The 27,208-nt window shown below is 41.4% G+C and overlaps 1 protein-coding gene across 6 annotated transcripts in view; it reads left to right on the forward strand.

Annotated features, from left to right (window-relative positions):
- The first annotated feature begins 773 nt into the window (after positions 1–773).
- LOC114848146 (apoptosis-stimulating of p53 protein 1-like) overlaps positions 774–27,208 on the forward strand; it is a 28,164-nt gene continuing 1,729 nt past the window's right edge. Inside the window, exons 1-20 of one of the 6 annotated variants that reach the window (XM_055505934.1) lie at positions 774–1,016; positions 6,800–6,947; positions 7,875–7,982; positions 8,918–8,979; positions 17,906–18,001; positions 19,400–19,456; positions 19,620–19,740; positions 19,908–19,987; positions 20,085–20,252; positions 20,338–20,478; positions 20,571–20,766; positions 21,098–21,226; positions 23,737–23,804; positions 24,068–24,278; positions 24,360–24,581; positions 24,675–24,887; positions 24,985–25,135; positions 25,209–25,246; positions 25,321–25,688; positions 25,862–25,999. In XM_055505934.1, the coding sequence (XP_055361909.1) occupies positions 1,008–1,016; positions 6,800–6,947; positions 7,875–7,982; positions 8,918–8,979; positions 17,906–18,001; positions 19,400–19,456; positions 19,620–19,740; positions 19,908–19,987; positions 20,085–20,252; positions 20,338–20,478; positions 20,571–20,766; positions 21,098–21,226; positions 23,737–23,804; positions 24,068–24,278; positions 24,360–24,581; positions 24,675–24,887; positions 24,985–25,135; positions 25,209–25,246; positions 25,321–25,688; positions 25,862–25,999 (2,724 nt within the window). In that variant the 5' untranslated portion in view covers positions 774–1,007. Of the gene's footprint in view, positions 1,017–4,551; positions 4,966–6,799; positions 6,948–7,874; positions 7,983–8,917; positions 8,980–10,124; positions 10,275–13,696; positions 14,302–17,905; positions 18,002–19,399; positions 19,457–19,619; positions 19,741–19,907; positions 19,988–20,084; positions 20,253–20,337; positions 20,479–20,570; positions 20,767–21,097; positions 21,227–23,736; positions 23,805–24,067; positions 24,279–24,359; positions 24,582–24,674; positions 24,888–24,984; positions 25,136–25,208; positions 25,247–25,320; positions 25,689–25,861; positions 26,000–27,208 lie in introns of those variants that run through there. The other 5 variants (XM_055505933.1, XM_029138391.3, XM_055505935.1 and 2 more) reach the window with 5 other exon arrangements.

Raw genomic sequence — 27,208 nt, forward strand, 5'->3', positions numbered from 1 at the left:
AGTATTAGAAGAATGCTTACATTACTGTAATATTTAATGCCCTGCAAAACGTGAGTAAAAACTAAAATGAGAACACACACACACACACACACACACACACACACACACACACACACACACACACACACACACACAGCGTCCTTGGCACCAGAGGACAGCTCTGTGATAATCTGCTGAATTTATGACATCTGAACATCTCTAAGCCGACTGTAAACTACACGTGTGTGCGTGCGTGCGCGCGCAGAAAAAGTGAGTCACAGTAAACATAACACACTACACGATTTTGTAGTTATGCAAAAGCGATCCCAACCAGATCCCAGCCAAGCCGAGAATATGGAAGAAGTTAGAATTATTGAAAAAATCATTTAACCCTTTAAGGACTCCATTGCGTTTCCCCTGGCAGTGTAGGAAAACCTGCTTTGAACGAGGGGTGGCGCTCTCATCCCACAATATCATTATCACAATATCCACAAAAGAAATGTATATTAGTGATTCTTCCACCGTATTTTCTCCCGTATTTTCCTGAATCTTAAGGCTACTGGTGGTGGGAAGGCGGAGGAAGGAGGAGGAGACCCGCTTCAGATTCAAGGGATGATCGGGACGTTGACCCAGTTCAACCGCTCATGAAAAAATAACTGCTATTTCAATAAACTTCAGCTTGTGCTTCGTCGTTTCTTATGTCCAGTTGCATTTCCTGTCGGAGTGTAAAACAGCACACTCAGTGCGCGCGCGGGCGCTCGCGCGCGTGTGGGATTGACAGAGAGGAAGGAAGAGGGAGGGTTCGGGAGAGGAAAGTGGAGAGGAGCTGCTGGACTTTTAGGTTTTTGAGCGTCTGGATATCCGACTGGGGCCACAGACAGAAAGAAGACTGTGGATCTATGGAGAATTATTAAAAACAAATCAAAGAGGCGACGGACACATTCAGAGAAGCGCGTGCGCGAGGGACGAAGGCAGCGGCAGTGGAAAGTTGTTCACCTAACGGGACAGGAGAGTCCAGACCAGCAGGAATGTTACCGGTTAGTTTCCACTGATGAAAACAGGATGTGCCCTCTGATCCACAGCTGAGATGCGAACCAGAGGATCTGACTTCAACTAAGCGCACGCGTAATAATACTGTGGTAATAGTACGAAGTGGAGTTGATGTCACGCATAATTCCCAGTGTCACTTAGACGTTGACGTCCACGATGAAGCGCAACTATGGATTTGGATATAAACATGATTGTCCGTAGAGCAAAACTAAGTAAGGAGCATAACTAGATCATAGGATTTGTCAAAGACAGAGCAGATTAAAAAAAAAAAACTAATAAGCATCGACAAACTATTAAAATCGCGCCTTGGGCTAATTCAGTTAGCTGTCAAAATTCTGTAGAATTAAACCGGAAGTTGGTTCAAGATGTTTTGGATCATAGACGTGTAATTGTAGCATAAATATTATTCGAGAGTGGTTTGATCTCGGTCTGCTTTTTACTCACGGATGTAGATGCATTTAACTTGGATAAAATCAAAAATCCAGGTGAACGCTTGTGGAGGCTGCTAAATAAACATAATGGACAAACGTAATGCACACTATGCTACGCACGTAGATTTGACTAGTGTATATTTGACACAAGTCAAAATTATCATCATGTCTCCTGAGAAAAGATTGAATTTAAAAGTATTCCAGCATAATACTTAAACATAGTATTACATGTGTGTCCATATAGTCTGTGTAAGTTTTTGTGGTGCATTCAATCATCATTAACTGCAACCCAGTATTGATCATTACACATCATGGACATGTAGTGTGAATATGCTTCTCTCAGCCCTTTTTTACAACCCAAGTCTGAACCAGTAAAGCATTAATATTCTTCTTCCCCGTCCTTCTGAACCTCTTTTTCTTTCTTGTTCTCTCTTTTCTACACACACACGCTGAAAACACTGCAGCTCTTTGTGGTTGGGCTGGGCTGCAGTCAGCTCTAGACAATACACTGAAGATATAGAGACATGTTTACTACAGGCGCAGAGCGAGAACAGCTCACAGAGATCACTACCTTGACCCCTCACCCCACCCGCAAAGTCTTTTCTGGTTTAGGCCTTTTATTTATTTTTATCCATAGCACAGTGTATCATTGTCCTCTCTCACACAATCTACTATCACCTTCTTGAATTTCCTCTCTTTGGATTATTTGATTATTCTGCTGTGTAACAGGTCTTCTGCTCAACTCAGAGCTTTGCCCTCACTTCTGCAAATTTGCAGCTTGCATAAATGAGAAAATCATAAACAACACATAAACGCACTAGTTGTTGATGTTGTTGCCACTAACTTTACAGTCAGAGTAAAAGTGCAGATTTGTAGTAATGCATTGTAATCAACTTAAACACTCAAACAACATTCAGAACTGGTTTGATCCATTGATTCAGCTTTCAGACTTGTACTGACTAAAACTACTGTAATGCTGAGGTTCAGAAGTCCTGTTTTTGTTTCCTAATGAAGTGAGGCTCATATTTGGGTGGTCACATGCACTTCCTATAGAGACTGGGCAGTCTGACTTTGTGTGTATCCTCCACATGTGAGTCTGTGTGGGTGTTGGGAGTGTGTGCAGTAGTAGCTGGGGTCTCGGGAACGCAAATCACTTTAAGCTGCCACAGAGTCGCATTCTGCTCAGACACAAATGCACAAATCCACCCAAAGCGCTAAAGCCACTGACTGACAGGTTGCTGTGATTTTAACTGTCGTTTTTCTTACAGTCTGAATTGCTACACTATACTAGTATAATGTCTGTTCATTTCCTACTGTATTGCTATGTTCATTCAGCGTATTCTGCTCTAACCCAAAGCAAAGTGTCCAGCCGCACTCTACGTCATCCTGTTTTCAGGGAGTGCTGCTACATGTCTGACTCCATATTTAAGCTTGTAAATCTCTCCAGTTATTAGCAGGTGTTACTCGAGTCCAGTGTCTCACTGGAAGTCCCAGATGGCAGAGCTATTTTCTCCGCAGTGTGTTATACTTTCCTTATTTTACTTGACGTACTGACTATAAAAGGGTGTGTTCATGAGCGTGGTTTAAGCAGCTGCATTTTCATCCCAAACTAATCTTCTCTCTCACTGTACTCTTCTTACTTCATTAACACAATATTAGAGGATTGATGTTAGTTTCTAAATTTCTCTGAAATCATCTTGCTGATGTTATAGACATGTTGAGTCCCTCAGAGTTTACACTTGGTATACATTTGTCCTTCCAGAGGACCACTGGTGACAGCTGCTGGTGACAGTCTTATCTCATGTGTCACACACATGCTGCATTAACATCGGACTGTGTTGCTGTTCAACATTAAGGACAAGCAATTTGTTCTTTATCAACCTCTGTACTGGTCTCACTGTTTTGTTACAGTGTGTGACTGTCTGAAGTTCAGTACTGTCCCTCCCAAGAAGTTGGAGAACAATCTGTTTATTCACAAAGACAAAGTAGTGACCAGATAGCTGTGAAGTATGAAATAATTAAACATAATTATCTGTTAGATGTACAACTACATACTGCGTGCCTGATTTACTGTGCGTGAGCAGGAGCAGCAAAAAGCTCAGCAAAACAGAAATAAAAGAAAAGAGAAGCAAGATTGTTCCTGTCATTGTGACTGTGATGTGTAAACATTAGTGTATTGTGAATAGATATGAATCTATTCCTGTTACGTAACATAACGTGCTGGTCCACCTCTTGGCGCAGCGCTTCTCTTTCCTCTGCCCTGTCCATCGATTTCCTGTCAGTTCTAATAAGTGTGTGTGTGCTTTATAGACACATGCATGTAACATGTGACCTTGAGTTTACATGTGACTGACATGGAGGGGAGACAGCTCCTCTGCCAGCACCCTATCTCTGGCCTGTGTGTGTGTGTGTGTGTGTGTGTGTGTGTGTGTGTGTGTGTGTGTGTGTGTGTGTGTGTGTGTGTGTGTGTGTGTGTGTGTGTGTGTGTGTGTGTGTGTGTGTGTGTGCGCGCCATGCTGCTGTATATCACTATTGCCTCTCTAATCTCAAGCCTTCACTGCTGCATCTGGACACACTCACTTAGCACCAGACCACCACAACAGGCAGATTTATATTCATACCGATATTATTACTAATGTCCATAATATACAGCGTTGAATCTCGTTCTTTTACGGATTATTTTAGATACAATCCTCATGTCTAACCAATCTCCTGTAATGTATATCCATCATTCACAGTTATATTCTTCATGTTTTTTACTGTCTTGCTCTTAAGGCCCATTATACATTAGTTTGTTAACAGCATTGAAAGTAGGGATAAACATGGTGCAGTCATGTGTTTCAGTGTTGGAAGTTAAAAGTGTAACATGTGACCCTAAGTGACCTGATGGGCTCCAGCTCTGCTGAACCTGAGGCTAAAAAAATGCTGGCATCAGAGTGTCTGAGACTTTCCAGAATGCAAAGGTCTCACATGCTGAAACTAATCAAGCGCCTGATTGATGAGTTTATATGTTGGTCAATTATTCAAATAGCGTGTCTATCTATGGTTTAATAATAAACACACTCCTCCATGATGTTGATACAAAAGTACGACTTTTCACAGTCTTCTCCTCCTAACAGTCCACATTCTTCCTCCTATCGCCTGTAATCCTGTCCTCTTCACCCACTCTCCCTCTGCTCGTGTTCACTGAAAGCCGACTCCCTCCCCACCACCAAGACTCTGACTCTTATATTTGTGTTTCCTGTCAGACACATTCACAACACATTCAGCCCTGCAAAGACACCACTTTATTTTTAATTGTCTGTCTGCTGCATGTGGTGGTTTTGGTTGTGACCATTCACGCAGGAATACATGCTTTTATGTGTGTGGTTTGCTCGATGGTCTTCCAATGAGGCGTTTCTTTTGGCGGACGCTGGAGCAACTGGTGTTTCTGACAAAAACCCTTAAAGTTGGTAAATGCAAGAACCCAAAGAAGAAACTCAAAGTCAGGAAAACTAAACCCTCGGTGAGTGACAGACAGGAAATTTTATGGCTTAAGTTTCTCATTACTTATACACATTTCCAGTGTCAGTGTAAATCACAGACTGCCACTTGTATCAACACAATTGTTCAAGCTGACTTTACACAGATTTATGTGAGGAAAATCCACATACTCTGCTTCAGTGTGAGACTGAGTTTGGAGGAACCAAATTTGGTTTTAGTCCAAAAGTTCTGCCATTGTGCTGCCGTCATCATTTTAGAAACTAACACGTTGTGGTGAAATCAGAGCAATTCATAATGAAGTATTATTACATCTTCAGCAGAAGACAGAGCTGTCACTCTCAACTGTCTTCAGTCTTGACCCTGTCTCTGTCTGACCGTCTCCTTCTCCCCGTTTAACGCCTAAAATAGCTTAAGTCACTCCATGTAGCTCCAGAGGAGCCACAGCCCAGTCTGTCTTTGTATTAGGTGAAACCTGTTTGTAACTTTCTATTCACATAATGTCACATAGTTTGTTTTATTTGCATCGCTTTTTTAGTTAATTTTAGTTTAGAAATAAAAATACATAAGAGAAAATGTTTTGGTACTTGGTTCTAATTCATCCATCCATTTAGTTTAGTTTAGTTTAGTTTAGTTTAGTTTAGTTTAGTTTAGTTTAGTTTAGTTTAGTTTAGTTTAGTTTAGAAAATAAGGGCATGATGCTTAGAACACATTTTGTCACCACAATAACCTAAACAGTTTATTGTATCTGTGCCAGGAGCTGTCACAAAACTCTATCAATGTTTTGTGGACCCCAAAGAAATGGTTAAAAGAACCAACGAGTGCTCTCGACCTTTCAGAGCCTAAACACTAGTTCCACTAAACAGCAGGAACCTGGAACCAGGAACCATATGGAACCTGCTGAATTATCAGACCTTTAGATGCTTTGTGGTTTTAATTAGGAGATCAGTGACCCCCATGTAGATTGGACACTGTACTTGCAGAATGAATAAAATCATGTATGCCTAATTTTTGTCCCTGCTGCATTTACTTGTTGTTTTAGAGACTAGTGGATGTTTTGAGGAACACATACACATTCATTTGAAGCCACTGACTGACTTATTTATATGAGCAAATCAAGTAGCCTACAGTGTACTGTATGTGTGCATGTGTGTGTGTGTGTGTGTGTGTGTGTGTGTGTGTGTGTGTGTGTGTGTGTGTGTGTGTGTGTGTGTGTGTGTGTGTGTGTGTGTGTGTCTAATCTATGCAGTTAGGGAATCTGACCCTACTCTGCGACTGCATTCAGCCACAGCTTACTTGTCCTGAACTGGCACAGGTGTATAGAATACTGTGGATTAGTATAGAGTGTATGTCCATGTGAGTGTTTGCATCCTGTGGTATTTGGATATTGCACAATGTTTGTGCATGTGTTTGTATTTCTGTGTGTGTGAGAGGGAAAGCAACACTGAGATTAAAAGTGTATCTTTATCTTTGTGTGTGTGCTCCTATCCCAGATTACCCTAAATTTATCTTTCAACCGCTGCCTGACTCTCTGACATGGCATCAACTGTAACACTACCAGTGACATCACCAGACTATAACACAGGATGTCCTATTTTTGATTGCTGTTTTAATCTTTAGCTGCAAACTTTGGAGGATTTGATAACAAAATCATTTTATATACATATATATTTGGTCAATTATTGATCTATAAAACATATTATGTGATGACCAATACTTGATGTGCTTCCTGGTGTTTTCAGACTTCACTTTGATTTGACCTGAACATGATCACACTCATCAAAATAGATGCTCTTTAATGCTACTGTAAGATAGGAAATGTATAATTTAATGTAAAAACTTTATTTCTATTATTGCAGGTGATCCTGACAGTTTACCTCAATGACACCCAGCAGATGCTTACTGAAGTCCCAGTTACTCCGGCAACCAGAGTCACTGACGTGGTTGAATACTGCAAAGAGGCCGGTGAGGGGGAGTGTCACCTAGCTGAAGTATGGAATGGTCATGGTGAGTTCATATTGAGCCATCTATGGTATAAAATATTGAATAATCAACACTGCTTGGATTAGTTGTGGTCAATATAAGATGATGTAGTGTAATCAAATATGTGCTTCATAAAATCCTTTCAGTTTACATAAAATCAATGTTAATGTATAATTATATTTGTGATTAGAAGGAATTTCAACAAAAAGGCAATAAAGTAAATTAAAATAAATTTGCCAAATAGTCAAAAAGTGAAAAATCCATCTTGTCACGGCAGCTTTTTGCAGCTTTTGAAGCCTCATCTGTCTGCACAGCAAATAACCACCAGACTGTAATGACATCATTAGAAACTGCACTGATTTAACATGTCCCAGCAAACAAAGTCAGACCTACACGGCAGCCGCGGGCTGTGAAATCAATAGAGCGCTAAGTGCTTCCTGTACACTACAAGCCATTGTGTGCCTGAATAAACCAGTCCCTCACTTGCAGAAACTGACAGCTGCTGTGTGCAGTAATGCATGGCCTGCGTTCACTCAGTCATGGCAGTCCCACATAGCACAGTGTGCTTGTGTAGCACTGTCAGAAAGACTTTGAATGGCTTTAATAACTGAACTATTTTTGGGGGTGGGACACAGTAAATCAGGACTTACTGAATAGTGTGTCAGTGGGCAGCCATATGAAGAGAGGCTGCACCTTAAGGGCACGACTGGCCTCTGAGATGGTGTGTTGGGCTGCTGACCTACTGTCACTATGTGTGGGTGTTAAATTTAGGGATGGATGAATTGAATTTAGGTGTATTGCTGATTATTAGGGTATTGGGGTATATATAAATATTGATAAAAATACTGATTGGCTGACAATAAAATACTGTTATATTGTAGCTATAGTTAAATCATAATCCTTTTCACATTGTGTCCATGTCATGTTTTCACGGTGTCTGTCTCCTCTCAGAGCGGGTCCTCCCTCACGAGTTGCTACTGTTGGATCTCCTTCAGCAGTGGGGGGCCCGGCGGCCGGAGGTCAGCTTCTACCTCCGGCACTGCCCCTCTTGGGTACAAGGTACTTTTTAAGACAACACACATACATGCTGAAACAAGCAAAAGCCCAGTTTTCACCTTTAAATGAAAACAGATCATTAATTTTTATCTTATTATTATGCATCGTAAGTGAGCTGTGAAATTAGATAATTGTGACACTTATTAGTCAAGTTGGTCAATTTAACGTACATGAAGCTTCATTCTGCCATCAGATAATTACTGTATGATTAATAACTTAATTATGATGATGAGGCCGTTCTTGCCCAGAAGAATCAAACTGCAAAACAACAATGAAGGATGGTTTTTACATGATTAATGCACAGCATTGTGTGAGTGTCACAGATTATCAGCACTGTAACAAAGAGTCAAATGGTCTCATTGGGATGTCTAACAATGAATCTAAGGCCACCACGTGTACAGAAACAATTAAGTGTTCTTGTTTTTCTATAGATTCTTGTTATATTTCTATATTTTCTATATATTTTATCAGTCCAGAGCAAAGTGAATAGTTTTGTAAGTCCTGTGTTAAGATGATACTGCTCCAGGTGCTGTTTTACAGTAAGTGCTCTATTGAATGGAGGTGAAACTTGGAGCTGGTGAGGATTAGCCCAGATTGAACCTGTCTGGATTTAGTGGAATTAAATTAGGCTATTTATAGGTTAGAGAAACACAGCTGCATCTTCTAGAGATGAGTTAATAAAGGTGGGAAATATTATAGTACATGTTTGGGTATTACATGTTATAAAGATTGATCCACACATTCTGCTGAATAAATAGTTAATAAATAATTACTGCTGTAATGCATCATTAACTTCTGTAATGAATATATACTACACTACTGTAAATTAGGACAGAAGACATGTGAAGACACTCAGCTACTGTACCTCTAATTGAAAGTTGTTTTTCTATATAAAGACATACATGCTTAGAGGTTTTTCATTATCCATGTATGTGCAGGAAGTCAGCAGCCTGCGGAGCCGAGCTGCACCTCAGAAGCAACAGAGAATGCTAATGACAGGGTAAGTGGATACATACACACAACCACACACACAAAACTGGGCTGGAGTTGTTAGTTTTCCATTCATGATCTATTGTTCAGTGTGAACAAACACAGAGAACAGTGAATACAGATCATAATACAGAGTTCTGTCATGTGTAGAGGTTTTCAGATGACCCTGCACTGGTGGTATGGATCAGTATGAAAGGCTGGTGAACAGGTTTGTAAGTAGTGACTTTAAGAATAAGACACACATTCATTCTGGGAGAGGAGAGGAAGGTGGCAAAGGGACTGGACGGGACAGGAAATGCAAAGCACAATGCATTTCTACAGGAAGGGACAGAGTAGACCCTACTTTATGACTGGGCTATAGCTCCAGTGACACCAACAAATTGAACAAAGACGCAAATGTGAGTAACTCTAGATTTAAACTTTTGATCTACAGTAGAAATGACAGCAGTGGCTTGAATGTAGAGGTTCTGTGGTCTGGTACCTGGATCACCAAGTTCCTGCATTGAAGGGCAGGACACTGGACGCTAAGTTGCCTTTCTATAGGAGCTCAGCAGTTATTGTATGAATGCATCTGGGCAAATATAACTGAAGGCCATTCAGCTTTTATATCTATATCAGAATCTAGACAGGGCCGTTTGAATGGTGTTTGTGTTTGTGTGCAGCACAGTGAACATATGCATTCATGCATACTGTATGTGCAGCCTAGCGGATTAGCCCAGGGATTAGTGGCAGTGATGATTGTGAACCCACAGACACACACACCATCATGTGGCATAATTACCTTACACAGAAGAAAAGAGAAATTAGCGTCTTCTTTCCGTCACTAGCTTGACTAATTACTGTTAGCTAAAAGCCGTGTTGTGCTACTTGCTAAAGCCTGTTATCCTCCCTACAAAATTATGAATCAGACAGTAACAAACAACCGCTCACCTCGTGCTATTCTCCACCAATGTCTATTTTTGTCTGTGTATTTAGCCCCAGACTAGACATTAGCTGTGTGTGTGTTTGCCCGTCACTGGCTGTGTTTGTACATGTGTCTTAGTGTTGGCCAGTCTGTCAGTTAGTCATTAGCATGTGTGTATGTGTGTGTGTTCTGGTCAGTCAGTGAAGGTGGGATTAGCTTGGTCGCATGACATAACCAGGCTAAGAGGATTGTCAGCTAGCCAAACACCTCCTCCTTTTGCTCTCACCTCACACACTGCTTCGCTGTTGTCTTGAGGACCCTGTTTTTTTTCTTCTTCCTCAACTTTTTACACTTGGTTTAAGGCAAAACAAATCAAAATCTGTGGCAGGATGAGTGCGGGGGTGAGTTCTGGCAATGTGTTTCTTTTTCTTTTATTAATGTATGTGTTTGTCCGTGTTAAGCTCAGTAATGTGTGTTTTACACTTTGTACCCACCTTGCGTTACTTCTTGCCTTCTTCTCACATCAGCCCATCATACATAATGGAACAAATGGAAATGTGGAGGTGACTTTGGAGTGCAAGTCTCACTGTGTTTGCTTAAACTAGCACCCGGCTCCGTGAACACGCCTGCATGTCAGGGTGCGACTAGCTAAATCAGAGCACAGTGAACTGGACACTACGTGCGGGCAGGGTGGGGCTTTATGAGTGATCATGTGGGTGTTTGGGTTGGAGCTGACAGTGTCAATTAGTGTGTGTGTGTGTGTGTGTGTGTGTGTGTGTTTGTGTGTGTGTGTGTAGTTTGCGGGTGCATGACATCAAGTCAGGGTGTGACTCCTGGCTCTATATAATCGTCTGTCCTTGCTCCATCAAACACACACCAGAATCTGTTTCTAGTCACATAATAATAGGAAGATGACTGTTGACAGTGTACAGTTGTTTTTCAAAATTTATATTAATAACAATGTAGCAGTTTAGTTCAGGAAAGACAAATCCATCTACTGTCCATGAACAGTACAGTAGTAAACACTACAGTGTACTTTGAACTGAAGGTTTGCAGCACTGTGTAGCAGTAGATACTTTTTTTTCTGTACCACATTCACGGCCCGTATCCCTAAATCTTAAATAATGATTTATTTACAGTTCATAATAATCTAGCGATCTGTGCTAGAGTTGCTGATGATGGGAGTTGTCAGCCCAGCTCTTTGGTCCTCTTCTCTAGAAAGTCACTGACCATCTACGATGAGTGTCAGAGGAGGCAAAGGTGGCACCAGTCCTTCCTCTTTCTAGTGTACTCCCCTCCAGCAAGTTACATGTACATAGTGGTTCCCCTGGATCTGCTGCTTGTGTTGAATCCAAAGATAGTTCACCTCCATCTTGATCCCATGTATCAAGTGTGCCTTTGGGCCTGGTGCCTGAATGGGTGCACCAGGAGAGCCAAGGTCTGTCCCCTGTAGTCATGCTTTCATTCAGGACATGAGGCTTTGTCTATTATCGCTACTGTACGCTACCAGCATGGGACGACAGTACTAGACAGAAAGGGAATCGAAGACAACTGAACTGAGGCCTGGGATTTCTTTACTACAAATAGTCAGGGCAGGGACAATGATTGAGGTGGTCTGATTTTAAAGCACAAAGAGTCTTGGAAGAGCATCAGGGATGGAATTCTACAGATGACGAGGAGCAAATGGTGTTTGGAGGAAGGTGAGTAATGAAGGCAAGTGGTGGTGTCGCACAGATGGAATCCAGTGATGACAGAGGTGAATCCGGTGCCGGTGAGGCAGTGGCTGATGGATCTATAAACAAAAAGTCCAGAAAGTTAATAGGTATTCTAAACATAAACAAGAGACAAGAAACATACTAATGTGTCACAAAGTCTGGTGATTTGTTGACCAGCGTTGCTCTGACAGAGTATCTATATCTTGGAACACCACCACTAGACCCTGCACCAACTCAGAGCATGTCAATTATGGCCTCCTACAGGGCAAATGTTCCTCTTGTCTGCGTTGGTGTGTAGAGACAGACAAGGCTCTAACTTCATGCATTTATCTTTCCAGCAGCTGTTAGCAGACAGACACTTGGCATTGTCTCCTGTTAAATGGTACATCGCAACCATCCGTATGGTATTTGCGTATCATTCGAGCCCTGCCCTTGCTTGAAGTTTGTGGCATTTGCACAACATCAGCAAAAATACAGAGCTTTTAGGAGACAAATGAGAAAATATGGATTGGACTCATAACTAGGATGCATGTGAATTGAGGATATTTGTGTAGAAGACGTAGGCTTACCTAAGCCTGTTTGTATGATTCTACAGTATGTCCAAAAACCTTCTCAGGCCAATGCTCTACCAACTGAGCTACTGAGGCACCATGTTCTCTCTAGTGGGCTGCCATTGAATGGCACCCGGGGAGCTGTAGTGTGAAGTATCTTGCTTAAGGATACACCGGAGAGCCAGATGTTTTGTTTTCCCTGGCCGCTGCCCAACCCACTGAGCTACCAGGCCGCACATATTCAACTATCCTTCCCAACACATCCTCCTATGAACCTCACCCTGACCACACACGCACATACTCTTTTGATCTGTAGGAAACTCTACACTGTCCAGCTGTGCGAGGCCACTGCTGAGGGATATATTAAGAATTCAGGTGTGTCAGTGTGTGTGTGTGTGTATTTGTTTGATTTTGACAAAACACTCATGGAAGAATTGTGTTTGTAGCATGAGTATTTTTAATAAGGGTCTTTTCTAGAAATGCCAAAATGGGATACTGGATATTTTGGCACCAGACCTGAAATGCTAGATGAGACCCGGTTTTAATAAAGGTTGTCTGCTACGTGTAGACATCAACCAGTAGCACGTCCTGCTGTGTGAATGTTAGCAGCTCTGATAACAGAGTGCCCCCCCAGCTTCAGTGGGGGTTGCAGGAATGTCTGAAGGTTGTTATTGCAGATTAAGAGGAATATTTTTAGTGGAGGTGTACAACAGATGGGAAGGGTATGGCTTTTATTACTGGAGGGACTTGTAATAAGAACAATGTGTGCAGATGTTTTGTGTACTCAGCGTGTGCTCACAGAACTTGAGAGAACATACACACAGCTGAAATGTGATACTGAGTAATACTGCTAATATAAGGTAAAGTCAAATATTCCCATGTGCTCTAAATTATATCCATGATTCCTACATAAGTGAAACCGCAACAGAGTTTGGTCTAACAGCAACACAATTTCCTTACATAGTGACATGTATATTAATCAATGAAACTGAGAAACAGGCTTAATGTGGAAAATTCACACTACATTGAGAGAAAAATGTCCACAGGGCTTGTGTGTCTGTGTTTTCACAGACTGGAAGAAAAAACGTGTGACGTAGCACTTGTCACATGCCACTGCGTGTCTGAGGAAAATATGACGCAGCCGGAGTCAGCTTTTTCTCCACCGTGCTCCCTTGTACGAATACATACTGTATTGTGTTGCACTGCGCATGCTTCCACGGGTGTTAATATGCCAGCATCATCAGCTTTCTCGCAACACATCTGGAGCTGCAGACAGAGGACTGATTAAGAGCAGCTAGTGCCCCGTGAGTGTGTGGCGCAGTGATTTCCCTTCTGAGAGAAAGTGAAGGAAAGGAGGAGGGAGGTGTGTGGGGAGAGAGAGAAAGAGAGAGAGCGACCGAGAGAGAGAGAGAGAGAGAGAGAGAGAGAGAGTGAGGGAGAGAGGGAGAGAGGGAGAGGGAGGGTTGTCGCTGCAGCAAGAAGCCAGCTGCAGAGGGATGACAAGGATTGAAAGAAAGACAAATGATGGAATGCAGATATGGGAAGGAGGGAAAGCAGGGCAAAGGTATAGAAGCAGAAATGAGGATGAAGGGTGTAAGAAGAAAAGAAGGTTGTAGTGAAGCGAGAATAAATAGCATAGGAAGAATGGTAAAAAGAAAGATATTAAAAATGAGGATAATAATGACTCTATCCCCATTCTTTCCATAACAGTTTTTAGGTTTCCATGTTAGTAGTAACTGAATGCAACGTCATATCAGTGGGCCTAACACTCCATTCACACGTCACATGAGGACACACCAATAACCAGGAGAGAGTTTATATGGGAGAGAGACGAATGATGAGCGGGAGGGAGCGTGGGTTGAGCGAGAGAGGAGAGAGAGCAAGAGAGGGAGAGAGGGAAGGAGTCGTAATTTACTGCACATCCCCAGACGGACAAGGGGGAAACTTGTGATAAGGATCGCTCTCATCCCCCCCCTCAAAGCTTCTCTCACTCAAGTCTCCGGCAGCATTTCTCTAGCTGTAGCCCCAGTGCTCTGCTGTGACTCCGAGAGGCTGTGAGGATGGAGTGGAATGAGGTGGATTTGGTGCAGGAATTTACTCTTGAAGGACAATGCAGCAAAATTAAAGTCCGCTCCTGTAGGATCACATGGGACAGCCTGCAGGTAAATACAGCACAGCGGTAGAAACTGCATGCTAATATTAAGTGCATCGCGGCTCGGAGCAAAGCATGTTGGAAGGATATTGTGCAGAGTGCAACAACAGCACAATCTGCTCAATACACAACAGCAGTGTTAGCTGTCAGGTAATTTGGCAACTTTTCAGTAGCTGTCAAAGGTATGTGATCATTAGTAGCCTAAAACCTTGCCTGAATAGATCTTTAGTGTATCTTGCAGGTTAGGTCAGCAAGGATTAAGTCACCTTTAGGATGCATCATATGCATGTTTTTTTTCAATCATGGAAGTTCAGTTACATAAGACACATACACTTATTAGTAGCCACTTTTATACCTATATATTGACAGGTGTCACGTTCAGTTTCAACTTATGGAAATGGAGCTTTTAAAAGTCCATGTGGAACCTGGTACATACAACCTGAGTGCAGAGTGGTGTGTGGAGTGAGTGGGGCTAGATACACCTATGCAGAGATATACAGTACAGCAGTCCACTAACTGAAAACTAGATGAAGCATTTCCTGAAGAAAATGAACTGAGAATGATGTGATGCTAAACTAAAAACACGAAGACATTAATATGTACTTGAAAGTAGCTGGTACATTTAAAGTATAGCTGAATGTATTTAAAGAGAAACAAATTGTTTTAACAGAGCTGAATATTTGCAGTAAATGAATTTCAAATTAAAAAAAGTTGAAACATAGGTTTGCTGGAGCTTTTTCATCCACGACTGCTGAAAAACTGTGTAAAACTTTGCTCAATGCTTTAAAGCATAGCTAATTGTACTTAAACAGTTAAATATTTCTGTTAAGCTGTTCTGTTTATAAGAACTGAAAGAATCGCTAAAGGTTGCTGAAACACTGACTACATATGTAGCTAACAGAAGTTAAAGAAAAATAGGAATTGTTTTAAAAAGAGCTGCATGCACTAAAAAAAGGCTACTTTACAGTAAAGCAACTAAATTTCAAACTGAAGAAAGCTGAAATAGATTTGCTGGAATTGTGTTCTCTCTGACTGCAGAAAAAATGTCTAAGGCTATATAAATATATGTCAAACAAACTCAGCAGTTAAATGTCCAGTTGGTTAGTAATCCTTGACATGTTATAATAAATATTTTCATGAACTCAACAGATTAATATATTTTTGAAACTTTAAAAGCATTACTGGACCACACAGAGGAATTACTTCTATTGTAAGATCATTTTTTTCTATTATTTCACTTTGTAATTGTCTTATTTTAAAATGATGTACAGTAATGAAGAAAATTTTTATTTTAAGGTGTTTAAGCCGGGTTTATTAATACAAGTTGGCTAATAACATAAATTCATCTTCATTCAAAGACTGGCGGTGGCCTTGGGTTAGCAAATGTAGACTTGTTTTGAAAATCTGTATTTCCTATCACGATGTGATAAAATGGATAAAATGTGTGTTTAGATAGACAACAGTGTCAGCATGAAGCTGGCTTTTGACTTGCCAGTCAAACTCTGTTTATAAACAGAATTACCATGATTACTGCAGCTTCACAGTTGTACCAGAGATTATTCCTGGGTGTGGGATAGGGATGCTGTGCCCTTTGTTCAAGGCAGGCACGTGTAGGTCAGCATAGATTTGTAAAATCTGCATTCACAGACACAAGGTTTGCATGTTTAAGCATATAATGATTATTTAAGGACCACCTGAGCAGATGCCCAACAGTCAGTCTAGTGAAAGATGATTTCAGCAAAACTATAATTATTATGACTACAATAAAATTACTAAATGAAAGCCCAGATTTTATAGGCAGCTAATGTGAATTTTATTCATTTATATATTTATACATACATTTTATTTTAAGTTATTCTTTACCCAAAAGCCATTGAACAAAACATTAGAGTCTGTGAAGGAAATTCAACACCCTGCACTTTCAATTACATGGAGTGAAAAGTGTACAGTAGGTGTGTTAACCAGGCACATCATTAGAAAGTACAGAACCATCCCTACAACTGGGTGAAACAATTATAATCAAGTGGCAAAAGTTAAATTTTAATTGTAAAATATAATAGAGAAGATTTATAGTTTAGTTAAACTCTGAGAGTCTATGGCATCAGCCACTCTAGCAAATGAATTAGAGGACTTTGAAAAAGCTGAAAATGCACACAAAACTATCCAAAACTAAATGTGCCAAGAATCAGAGACTATAAAATATATGACAAAACTGGCTGAATTTAATATTTATAGTTGATTTTCTTATTTTAAAACTTAAACTTTGTCTAAACTTTAAGTGGTGTCTGTATTTTGAAGCATGCTGATGCGATTGAAAAAACTGAAAGATGACAAAGTAAAAGAGGCTCAAAGTTGGTTCAAAATGAAAATGTTACACCAGATCTGTGGATTTCCTCTGTAGTAGAGCATTTAGGAGTCATTCTAAATAAAGTATCTGATCATCAGTGATGCGTTACTTCATAATGCCCTGAGCATCAGGAATTATAATGACACTGAACTGACACTTTAACACTTGTGAATATCTCTGTTATAGCTACACACCCAACAAACAACAAATTCATCATCCATACACCTTAATGTACTTCTAGAGTAATACACAATGTAAAGCTGCGCAAGCACAGATAGATTTTATAATCATATAGGTTAACTATATATTGTATCCCAACTTCAGGTTCAGGTGCATCTTAAGCCATTATTTTTGCTGAAATCTGCTCAGTTTAAAATTGTATTATAAAAATGATACACGCCTACAATGGCATCACAGTGTTAGTGTCATGATGCAGATTGTGGTGTGAAAATACCTCTACAGCTCTACAGTATTGTTAACACTGCTAAAATAATGAAGTCACACAGAAAACAGCACAATGATATTTCCCACTGGACAGCATATGTATAAAAACCTCTGCATTGTCTAGATTCACACTACACATTAGAAAAGTGTGTGTGTGTGTGTGTGTGTGTGTGTGTGTGTGTGTGTGTGTGTGTGTGTGTGTGTGTGTGTGTGTGTGTGTGTGTGAGAGAGAGAGAGAGAGACATGACACAAACACAATAGCAGGATGTGACTGGGCTGAAACCTAACGCAGTTGTCTGCTAAGCTCATTTCTCTCCTTCCTCTCAACCCTCAGCCCAAACTAGACACACACACACACACACACCTTGTACAATCACACAAATGTTTCTTTGCTACAGTAGAGGCAAACACAGCTACAGTAAACAGTGACCTGACGTGGGCTCAGTTTGATAATACACTCTCATAGTAAAATCCAGGACAAGTGATCAGTGTGATTAGATGTTCCAACCGAAGTTGATGTCTCTGTCACAGCACAGTTGACACAGGATTCCAGCCATTTTACCCTGAACCAATGTTATAATTCTGTCACACTGCCAAGGCCACCAGCTGCTGCTCTAAATATCATTTGTAGCTCACTGAGGATGCTCAGTGACCTAAAGTGTGGGGTGATATATGTGTGCAGCTGTGCGCTGTACCCCTACATTCGTCTCCTGTGACTGTTTGGATTTTCAGCTTGTCAGTAACATACACAATGGAAAAAGTGGTATTTATGGCCATACTGCTTTAATACATGCAACTCTTTTGCGCGTTCTCATGTGTGTAGGTTCCCCGAGTGGAGCTGACCCTCTCTGAGCTCCAGGAAATGGCCACAAGACAACAACAACAAATAGAGGCTCAGCAGCAGATGTTGATCGCCAAGGTCAGTTAGTGTAAAGTTATCTACGTTATCTGGACGCCTCAGGAACGAAGTATAACGAAATATATATATATATATATATATATATATATATATATATATATATATATATATATATATATATATATATATATATATATATATATATATATATATATATATATATATATATATATATATATATCATATGTCCTTCCTGGAAACCCGACAAACAAGTATGGGGTTTAAGGACTGCCAGGAAAGACTAATTCCATTTAAGTGAGTGCACCACTGTGCAGCTCTAGGTTTTTTGTTGTGAGAGAGGGGACACATATCACGATCCGGAAATGACCTTTGAGTTGACAGGAAATTAGGTCAGCAGGGAAGGCACAGCTGCTGGGAAGCTGAATCAAAGTTGAACTCCAGGAAAGGAGCCAAGCAAATGTGCTTCATCTCATTTGTTAAAGTCTCTATTCAATAGACTCATTTGAATATATGTTGGATTGCATTTTTTATTCAGGATGTGTCCAGCTTCAAGCACAAAACTACGAATATGTAATGTATTAATGTGAGAATTTGTTTCCAGTGAATAATGGCAAACTTCTTGCCAGCATTCTGTTTTGCTCATCCTGTGTGTGTGTGTGTGTGTGTGTGTGTGTGTGTGTGTGTGTGTGTGTGTGTGTGTGTGTGTGTGTGTGTGTGTGTGCGTACTTGTGTGAGATTGACACGCAGCGAGAGAGAGAGAGAAAGAGGGAGGTATAAACTGCCTTAGTCAGCATCTTATATCCAGGCCTGTTTCTCTCTGCTTACTCTTTCCCTGTTAGTCGTTTGTGTCATGCCGTGTATCAAGGTTTAATACACAAATGTTTGCAATATATACGTTATGAAAGTCAGTGGTCAATGGGATGTTTACAATTATAGAAGATTAAAGGATACTGCTGTGAGATGCACAACAGGTTCAGTATTACTGTATGATGGTTAAAGCAGACATTCATTTCTAATTCTCCAGGTTACAACAGTCAGACAAATGAATAACACAGCAACTAGTCATGTGTATTGGGTAGAAAGTCTTTTCTTGGAAAACTTTCTTGGTGATGCCTAGTCGAATATTATTATAATCCAGGGTTATTTGAATGGTATGTTTTACTTTGTAGAGTTTGCATGTTTTACTTGTGTCTGCTGAGTTTCTTCAGCTTCAGTGGACCTTTTTATTTTTACTAACTGAAATTACAAAATGACTGTTTTTTCCCAGAAGGTTTGAAGTTGGGTGGAGCTGTGACAGGAATAAAATGTAAATTTTTGTAACACATAAAATGGATCAGCATTTTCTCCCCAAAGCTTTGGAGACAAGTCAGGATTTATATAATGGAAAGTATATCTGGAAATGACTAAAAGTGCAAATTGTAATTGTTTCTGTTGCAGGAGCAAAGGCTTAGGTATCTTCAGCAGGAAGGGACGTCTAACCAGGAACAGACACAGGTATGGCCTGTGTGTATGTCTGTCAATCTTTGAAATTGTTAAAGTTAGAACATATTGGATGGTGTGTGCAATCTGCACAAAAATACATATCCCAGATTTTTATAAGTTAAGTAAGATAAAAGAAGAAGGATGTTCGAAGGAATTTCGTGCTGTTTGTGTTCAGTCTGAAGCTGAGAAGCTTCAGCGGCTGAAGGAGCGGGTGGAGACTCAGGAGGCAAAGTTGAAGAAGATTCGAGCCATGAGGGGACAAGTGGACTACAGTAAACTGATCAATGGAAACCTCTGTAAGCCTAAAAACATTGCACGATGATGAATATTGATTACAAGGTTCCTTTCCTGTCAGGCTGTGTATGCAATGTGCAATATATGACAAACAATAGTCCTGGGATGTTCACAATTATAGAGAATATGTTTAAAGGATTTGTTTTCTCTCTCCGGTTTCGGTCTCCAGCTGCAGAGATTGACCATATTAGCAGCCTGTTTCAGGAGAAGCAGGCAGAACTTCAGTCTGCAGTGATCAGAGTGGACCAGGTACAGTAATGTACTGACTGGTTTGGCTGGTTGGTTTCTAAAGATTCAAATTTCGCCTTTTGCATTTTGCAGTAAGTATCTTTTATTGTTCTTGCAGTTGACTCAGCAGTTGGAGGATCTAAAGAGGGGGCGCCTTCAGTTGCACTCTGCTGACCCAGCTCAGGGGTCGCCTGCTGGGTCTCATGGTTCTACTGCAGGCCAGAAAGAATCAACCTTGTCTGGCCCTGCAGCACTGGAACTGAGGAAACTCTACCAAGAGCTGCAGGTATTGTTTATTATACTGTACTCCAAGCTTCAATATATTTTTTTTACTAAATGGAACATGCAAGACTTGCTGTGTAACATTTTAGGCTCGTAATCGCCATAACCTGGAGCAAAGCAGCAAGCTGGCACAGAACAAAGACCTGCTGAACAAGAGGAACGCCCAGGTGACGATGATGGATCAACGCATTGGAGACCTGAGGGAGCGGCTCCACAAGAAGAGAGCAGAAGTACACAGCATGATACCAACCAGCTAACTTCACAAAAAGTCACTTAATCAGATAGAACTGTCACTGCAGGTGTCTTTCCTCCTTCCCTTTAGTTGAGCCGCATGAATGGAGGAGGCCTCTCCTCCCCTCAGACCTCCTCTCACCCCAGTGGTGGAGTTTCCAGTCGTGTGGCGGCCGTTTGTCCCTACATCCAGGTTCCAGCTAAGGGGAGACAAGAAACAGGATACAACCTGCCTCCTGACCCCCCGTCTAAACCCACCCCACTCAGCCACATCCGCTCCCTCTCAGGTGGTTATATACTGTAATAATTGACCATATTTTATTTCATTTTTTCATGCTGCACTCTTTTTACTTTTGTCTAAACTCTAACTTCCTGTCTTTCTATTTTCTTTTCTGTTTGTTGGCTTTATCCCCCCCCCCCATTTGTTGTTGATGTCACGTGAAATGTTGACCCATCAATTTTATTGAGGAACCTGTGACTATTGTTTTGTCACTTGTGGATGTTGTGGTGGTGGTTGCTGTTGTGCCTGTTCCTATTTTGTGACGTCATTATGACGACCCCATCTGGATGTTGTTTCGTGGATCCCTTTCGTACCTTTGTTGGGTGTGATCATTGCAGAGGAGGACAAAAGTGACATGAGGAATCCTCCTGGCCAATGGAAAGTGTCAGATTTAGACATCGTTCTGTCAAACCCCTCTGAGACGTGGGAGGGACCTCAGTCCCCATGGGGGGGCGACAGCAACAACAGTGAGTCTCTAGGTGGCACTAGAAAAACATACTCGGCACTAGTTGCATTGGTGACAAAGGGCAACGTTTGTTTTCCCACACCTTTCTAGTTCTGTAGACATTTTAACATGTCTATGAGCTCCAGTCCAAGGCAAAAGAGATGTACATGCCAATTTCATTCAATGTTATTTGTATAGTGCCTGTTCACAACATACAGTAATTATCTCAAGGCACTTACAAGGTAAGGTTTAAGACTTACACAACTAAACCCAACAAACCCCACAAAACCCACAGTGAGCAAACCTTTAATTGTAGCCACATACAGATCACCTCCAGTGCACCAGAACCCGGTGCAATGTGGGTGGCCATCTGCCTTGACCAGTTTGGGTTATGGCATAGAGAAAATATCAACAACAACAAGCAACTACAGAGCACAGGCAAGATTGTTGGACCAGAGACTAGACACAGGCAGGATGGTTGGACCAGGGACTGGACACAGGCAGGATGGTTGGACCAGGGACTGGACACAGGCAGGATGGTTGGACCAGAGACTGGACACAGACAGGATGGTTGTGTTGACCCAAAACCATGGGCGCTGCTGAGTGTTTATGCCTGCCTAGGTCGAACAGATGGTTAAGAAAGTGAACACAATTGAATCAGCTACAGAAAGTGACCTCAGAATCCAAGGATCATGTGTATAAGGACACAACACGACATCTGATAGCTGGCAGCTGCTCAGGGTTAGGAAGGGAGGAAAGAAAAAAATAAACCACAGTCTGGGACGAGTCTCAGATTCAATTATCCCATCATGTCTTCCAACCTGGTTCGAGAAGTTAACTTACATAAAGTTCTTACTGTTCAGGATATTTATTTTACAGTAAAACATTGATGACGGTAGTTGACGGTAGTGAATACAATACCAAGTAAATTAATTCTAACTGCTGCAACTAATGCACTAATTTCAACTGAACAAACATGTAACATATAAACACATTAGAAGTGGTTGGCATAACCCACATTGTTAATCTAGTGTGTAAAAGTGTCTTGAACCAGCGCTTTAACAAATCCCATTGTGTTTCTTAATGCCAGAGCAAATGCCACAGCTCTGTTTATTATCCCTGCTTATGTAATGTGCAAAATACACCGATAGAAGTCATGTCAACAGTCTTATGAATGAATGGAAGTCTATTGTGTGTGTGCTAAGATTGTACTGTAGCTATATATGTTACATGGTACATGTAACATATATAGTACATGGTGGCTTGGTGCGTTGTGCTGTCATTATCCATAGGGATTTCCATCCACAAGTGAAGTGCTGCATTATGGAAATGGGATCCTTGTCCTTTTTTTGATTGCCCTGTGAGGAAGTCTGGTTAATAATAAATAGGATGGGTTTCAAAACCCTGATGCATGCGTTTTAGAAAACAAATTGATTTCACTAGATTCATCATGGAATCAAATATATTTGGATTTTACAGTAATATTAACCAGCATTACTCAAGAATGAGCTTAAGTAGTTTGTCTTCTACAAATTTTTAACCTGATTGTGACCGCGGTGCTTAATGCACCAGTCCTATCTGTTTCATTGATAATCTGGCCTCTCAGACACATGGCCAAGTTTCCATCTTGTGCGGAGCTCAGTGCTTATTTCCTGTCTTCAGCAGGTGACGACAGCAGTCAACAGGCTTGTTGTACTGACCACAGCAGATCCTCCCTCCCTCCCTCTCCCTCTCTCTCTTTATCCTCGTAAGGGTAATGGATTTAGGTTCATTAGTTAATCATTTGTCTAGCAGATTCTGGTTAGGTAATAGTTTCAAACTGAAGACTTAAGTTCGAAACTGGGAAGGGGCTGCAAATCTTCTAAACCTTGTTGTTGCGTTGAACTATGTCAGGCTTTTCTATGGTTTCCCTTCTTAACCAACTATTATTCTTATATTGGCAGTTGTATAATGTCTATAAATATTTACTCCTTTTCATTTGTAGATGAGAGATTTGCTGAGAAATGACAACCAGTAGCGTAGTAACAGTAACAAGTTTTCCAGCAGTACTCATGATCAGAGAGACTTTTGTCCTACAGTATAGCTGAACTACTTACAGGCACCTACCTACAGTACAGTATATGTTTGCAGGGAGCGCATGCTGTAATCCCCAGTGTGGGTACAGTATGTGCAGTGTCAGAGTAAATCAAGTCTTGCCAATTCAAGACCAGACTTGCTGGGCAGATACAAAAAGTATTGTTATTGTTATTCTGTGAACTGCAGTGATGAGTAGTCAACCTATTATAAATATTATCTATATATAATAATACAGTATGATTTTATTTTAGTCATTTGCTCACCCTTGTACTGTGTGTGTTCATTTTAACAGCTAAATTGCAGTATTTAGATCCTTTATTCTCTGACTACATTTGCCTTTTCCATGACCCCAGTCTTTTTTCTTTTGTCTTCTTTCTTGTTCCTCTCATTAATTGCCTTTCTTGTTGCGACCTTTGTCCATTCCAACACTTTACCTCTCGCTTTCTCTCCGTTTAGCTAACGAGGCGTCGTGGCCTAAACTCAGTAAGAGTGTGTCAGATTGGAGGACCAACAGTCCAGAACAGGTACCGTTTGAACTTGAAGAGTGAAATCCAATCCAATGGTGGTCAAAGATGGTACAATGACCATCGGCATTCACTGTTATAGGCACGTTTAGATATTCCTCATTTAGCTGAAAGTCCACTTTGGACAGGTTCACCACAGTTTGTCATTAAAGACAGTAAATGAACCTTTCAACTCAAGAAATTCCTCAAAGGATTATGTTTTAGAATTATTTTTTAATTTATCTTACTGTTGTCTTCACATGAGCATTTCCCTCCTCCACCAGCTGCCCTCTGGTTATGGTACTTATCCCAGCGCTACCCACCAGGCTGCAGGTCTTCACTGTGCCACAAGCTCTCTGCCCCGCTCTGCCCCCGGTACGCTGGGTTGGCCTCAATCAAATACTGCCAATGGTGCATCCTCCTCCTCGTCATCATCATCATCCTCGACACAGCAAATACAGCAGCGCATCTCTGTTTCCCCAAATTCATGCCAAGGTAATTAAAAAAAAATCCGTGCTTTAATTGGCATCAGATCTCTAGGTTTAGCATATAAATCACAACCCCTTCTGTTTACAGTAGGTTCCTCCCAGCTTTCTCTACTTTTATCACAAACAGAGCGAACAGAGCCCCCTCCAGCAGTGGCTGTACGGCCTTATGTTCCGGACCATCCCTCCAGACCCCAGTCACCCAGGAAGGGTCCCGCTACTATGAACAGCAGCTCTATATATAGCATGTACCTCCAGCAGCCTCAGTCTAAAAACTATGGATCCCTCAGCAACAGGGCTACAGTCAAAGCAGGTAAATAAACACTAGATTCCAATGTATTTTACTTTATGTATTTTTTGTTTTTAATGTAAGTGATGATACCATATGCCTCTTTTGTCTCCACAGTCTATGGTAAACCCATCCTGTCAACGTCCTCTGCTTCCCCGTCCCCTGTTCCTTTCCTCCACGGAGGTGGAGGAACAAAAGCAGCTGCAGAGGTTGTTACCGATAAAGACGGGGTGAAAGGAGGAGGAGAAAGCAGCAACGGTCAAATAATCCCTCCTTCCAGTGTGGACAACATTCCTCGTCCCCTCAGTCCCACTAAGCTCACCCCAGTTGGTAGGGAGGCCAGTCTCAATGGACAAAACATGTAAGTGTGAACATTGCGAGCGCCAACTCTGGCTGATTTTTATTTCCCGCCCGTGCTCCGGCTCAGCCCATTCCCAGCTACGCTACCAGAGTGATGCTGACCTTGAGGTGCTTCGTCGACGCTTCAGCAATGCCCCAAGACCCCTGAAGAAACGAAGTTCCATTACAGAACCCGAAGGTCCGCAGGGACCAAACATACAGAAACTGCTTTATCAGAGGTTTGTGACAAACTATATTCTAATGCAGTTCATAAAAATAGGGTTTAAAGTTGAGGGTGATTTTTTTGTGCAGGTTCAACACATTGGCAGGAGGCATGGAGGGAGTCTCAGGTAAGACCAGATAACTGGGGGCATCAGAACCAGTTGGCCATGTATAAATGGACTGTTTCACTTCTTTATTCCAGACAGTACTTTCTACCAGCCCGACTGCCTCCTGGGTGACATGGACAGCATCCACACAGCTAATGGGAATGTAGAACCGAGTGACAAGCACGTCGGTATGACAAGCGTCGAGGGCGACAGCCAGAACCCGAACTTTGATGCTCGGCGCTCGTCCCCACCTTACGTTACCATAGAAACATCAAAAGAGGCAACGGGATCAGCTGAAACTCCTAATAATGCGTCGCCGTCAACGCAACCCAGCCCCTCCCCTGCACCTGACAGGCCAGAGGACCAGAACAACAACAACCACAGAGGCTGTAGTCGGGCTCCCAGCTCTGCGAGCCACGCCTCACCTTCTCCATCACCTCCTGCAGCACCTTCACTGCCTAAGGTAGACATTATATCAGCTCATTTAAACAACACTGACAGATTGAACAGCATGTTTTGCTTCTTTATAAATTGGGTGCAAACCATTCTCCTGCTTGTGCAGATGTAGCTGTACAGTAAGTACCGTACCTAATTAGCACTGTTCTGAGTTCCTATGCGCGTTCCTGTGTACTGCAGGCCAAGCGAACCAACCTGAAAAAGCCGTCGTCAGAGCGAACTGGCCACGGCTTGCGCGTCAAGTTTAACCCTCTGGCTCTGCTGCTGGATGCATCGTTGGAGGGAGAGTTTGACTTGGTGCAAAGAATCATATATGAGGTACAGTTCCTTCAGAATGCACGCTTAATTTACTGAATGCAAAGCTATGACTGATAAAAACCTTAAACTTATTCATGTATTTACTGTGAAATATTACGTATGTGTCACATACATTAACCCTTTGCCTTCAGTGACAGTTGTGACACTCTTTTGCTGCAGTAATTTCTGTTAACTCTTTATCTATCCTTCAAGTCAAGGTCAAACTCAGAATATGCTAGACCCACTCCCATAAAACAACCTCATTTAGGTCATTATCCTTCTTAAATCATTCTTTGGTAGAATGACTTCTCTTTTACAGTCATTGTTCTGCTTCATGAGCCACTTTCTGTTAGGCGGACAGACATCCTGACATCTTCCTGTAGAATTTTGCCAGAATTCTTAGCTAACCTTAATCGCAACGACAACCAAATTATAAGACATGAGTGACAGTTACAATAAGTTTGTTAGGCTAAAATACAAAATTTGATCATCAATTAAACGTCTCTGTCCTTATTTAAGTGCAAAACCTTTGTTCTGGTCTCATCTATACAAAGTAACCCTTAGGCTTATCTATATGTACTGTACATCATCTTTATGCTCAGCAGTGTATTTTGTAGCTACAGTAGTGGCTCCCTTCATTTACTCCATACACTATTGTACTTTCTATTTCTCTGATGGTAACTGACTTAAGCCTCTACAGGGGAGGTTAGTTAATGTTTTATACTGTACATTTATTCTTGTGATCAACCAAATCTGTAACTGCTTGCCCTGACTCCTGTTCTTTTGTTCTGTGGTGTGAACAGTTGCAACATGTCAACTTAAGTCTCAATCTTTAAAAAAAAAATCTTCCTCAAATTTTGGGCCTGCTGAATATCACGTTTCCAAAATTTTACCTCTCCTCCGTTAATAATAGAAAAACACTTCCTTTGTGCAAGAGAAGAGTATTTTACCGTGCCAACAGCTTCTGCACCCACGCACAGATTGCTTTGATATATTTGCCATTACCCAGAGAATTTGAGTGCTCCAGTGGCTTCTCTTAATGCAGCATCATTCATCCTCACTCATCCACCGGTAAACGAGTTGGTCTCTGTTAGTCTCAGGTGGGTAATCGTACTGTTGAGGAAACACTCTCTCTGTATCACTTTGTGTTGTAGTTCCTGAGAGCAAAGCTTTACATCTTTAGGTACAACCCCCATCTATTCCTGACAGCTCCCGCTTAGAGACTCCACA

The sequence above is a fragment of the Betta splendens genome, chromosome 22, assembly GCF_900634795.4.
Source record: "Betta splendens chromosome 22, fBetSpl5.4, whole genome shotgun sequence".
In the NCBI taxonomy this organism is placed as follows: domain Eukaryota; kingdom Metazoa; phylum Chordata; class Actinopteri; order Anabantiformes; family Osphronemidae; genus Betta; species Betta splendens.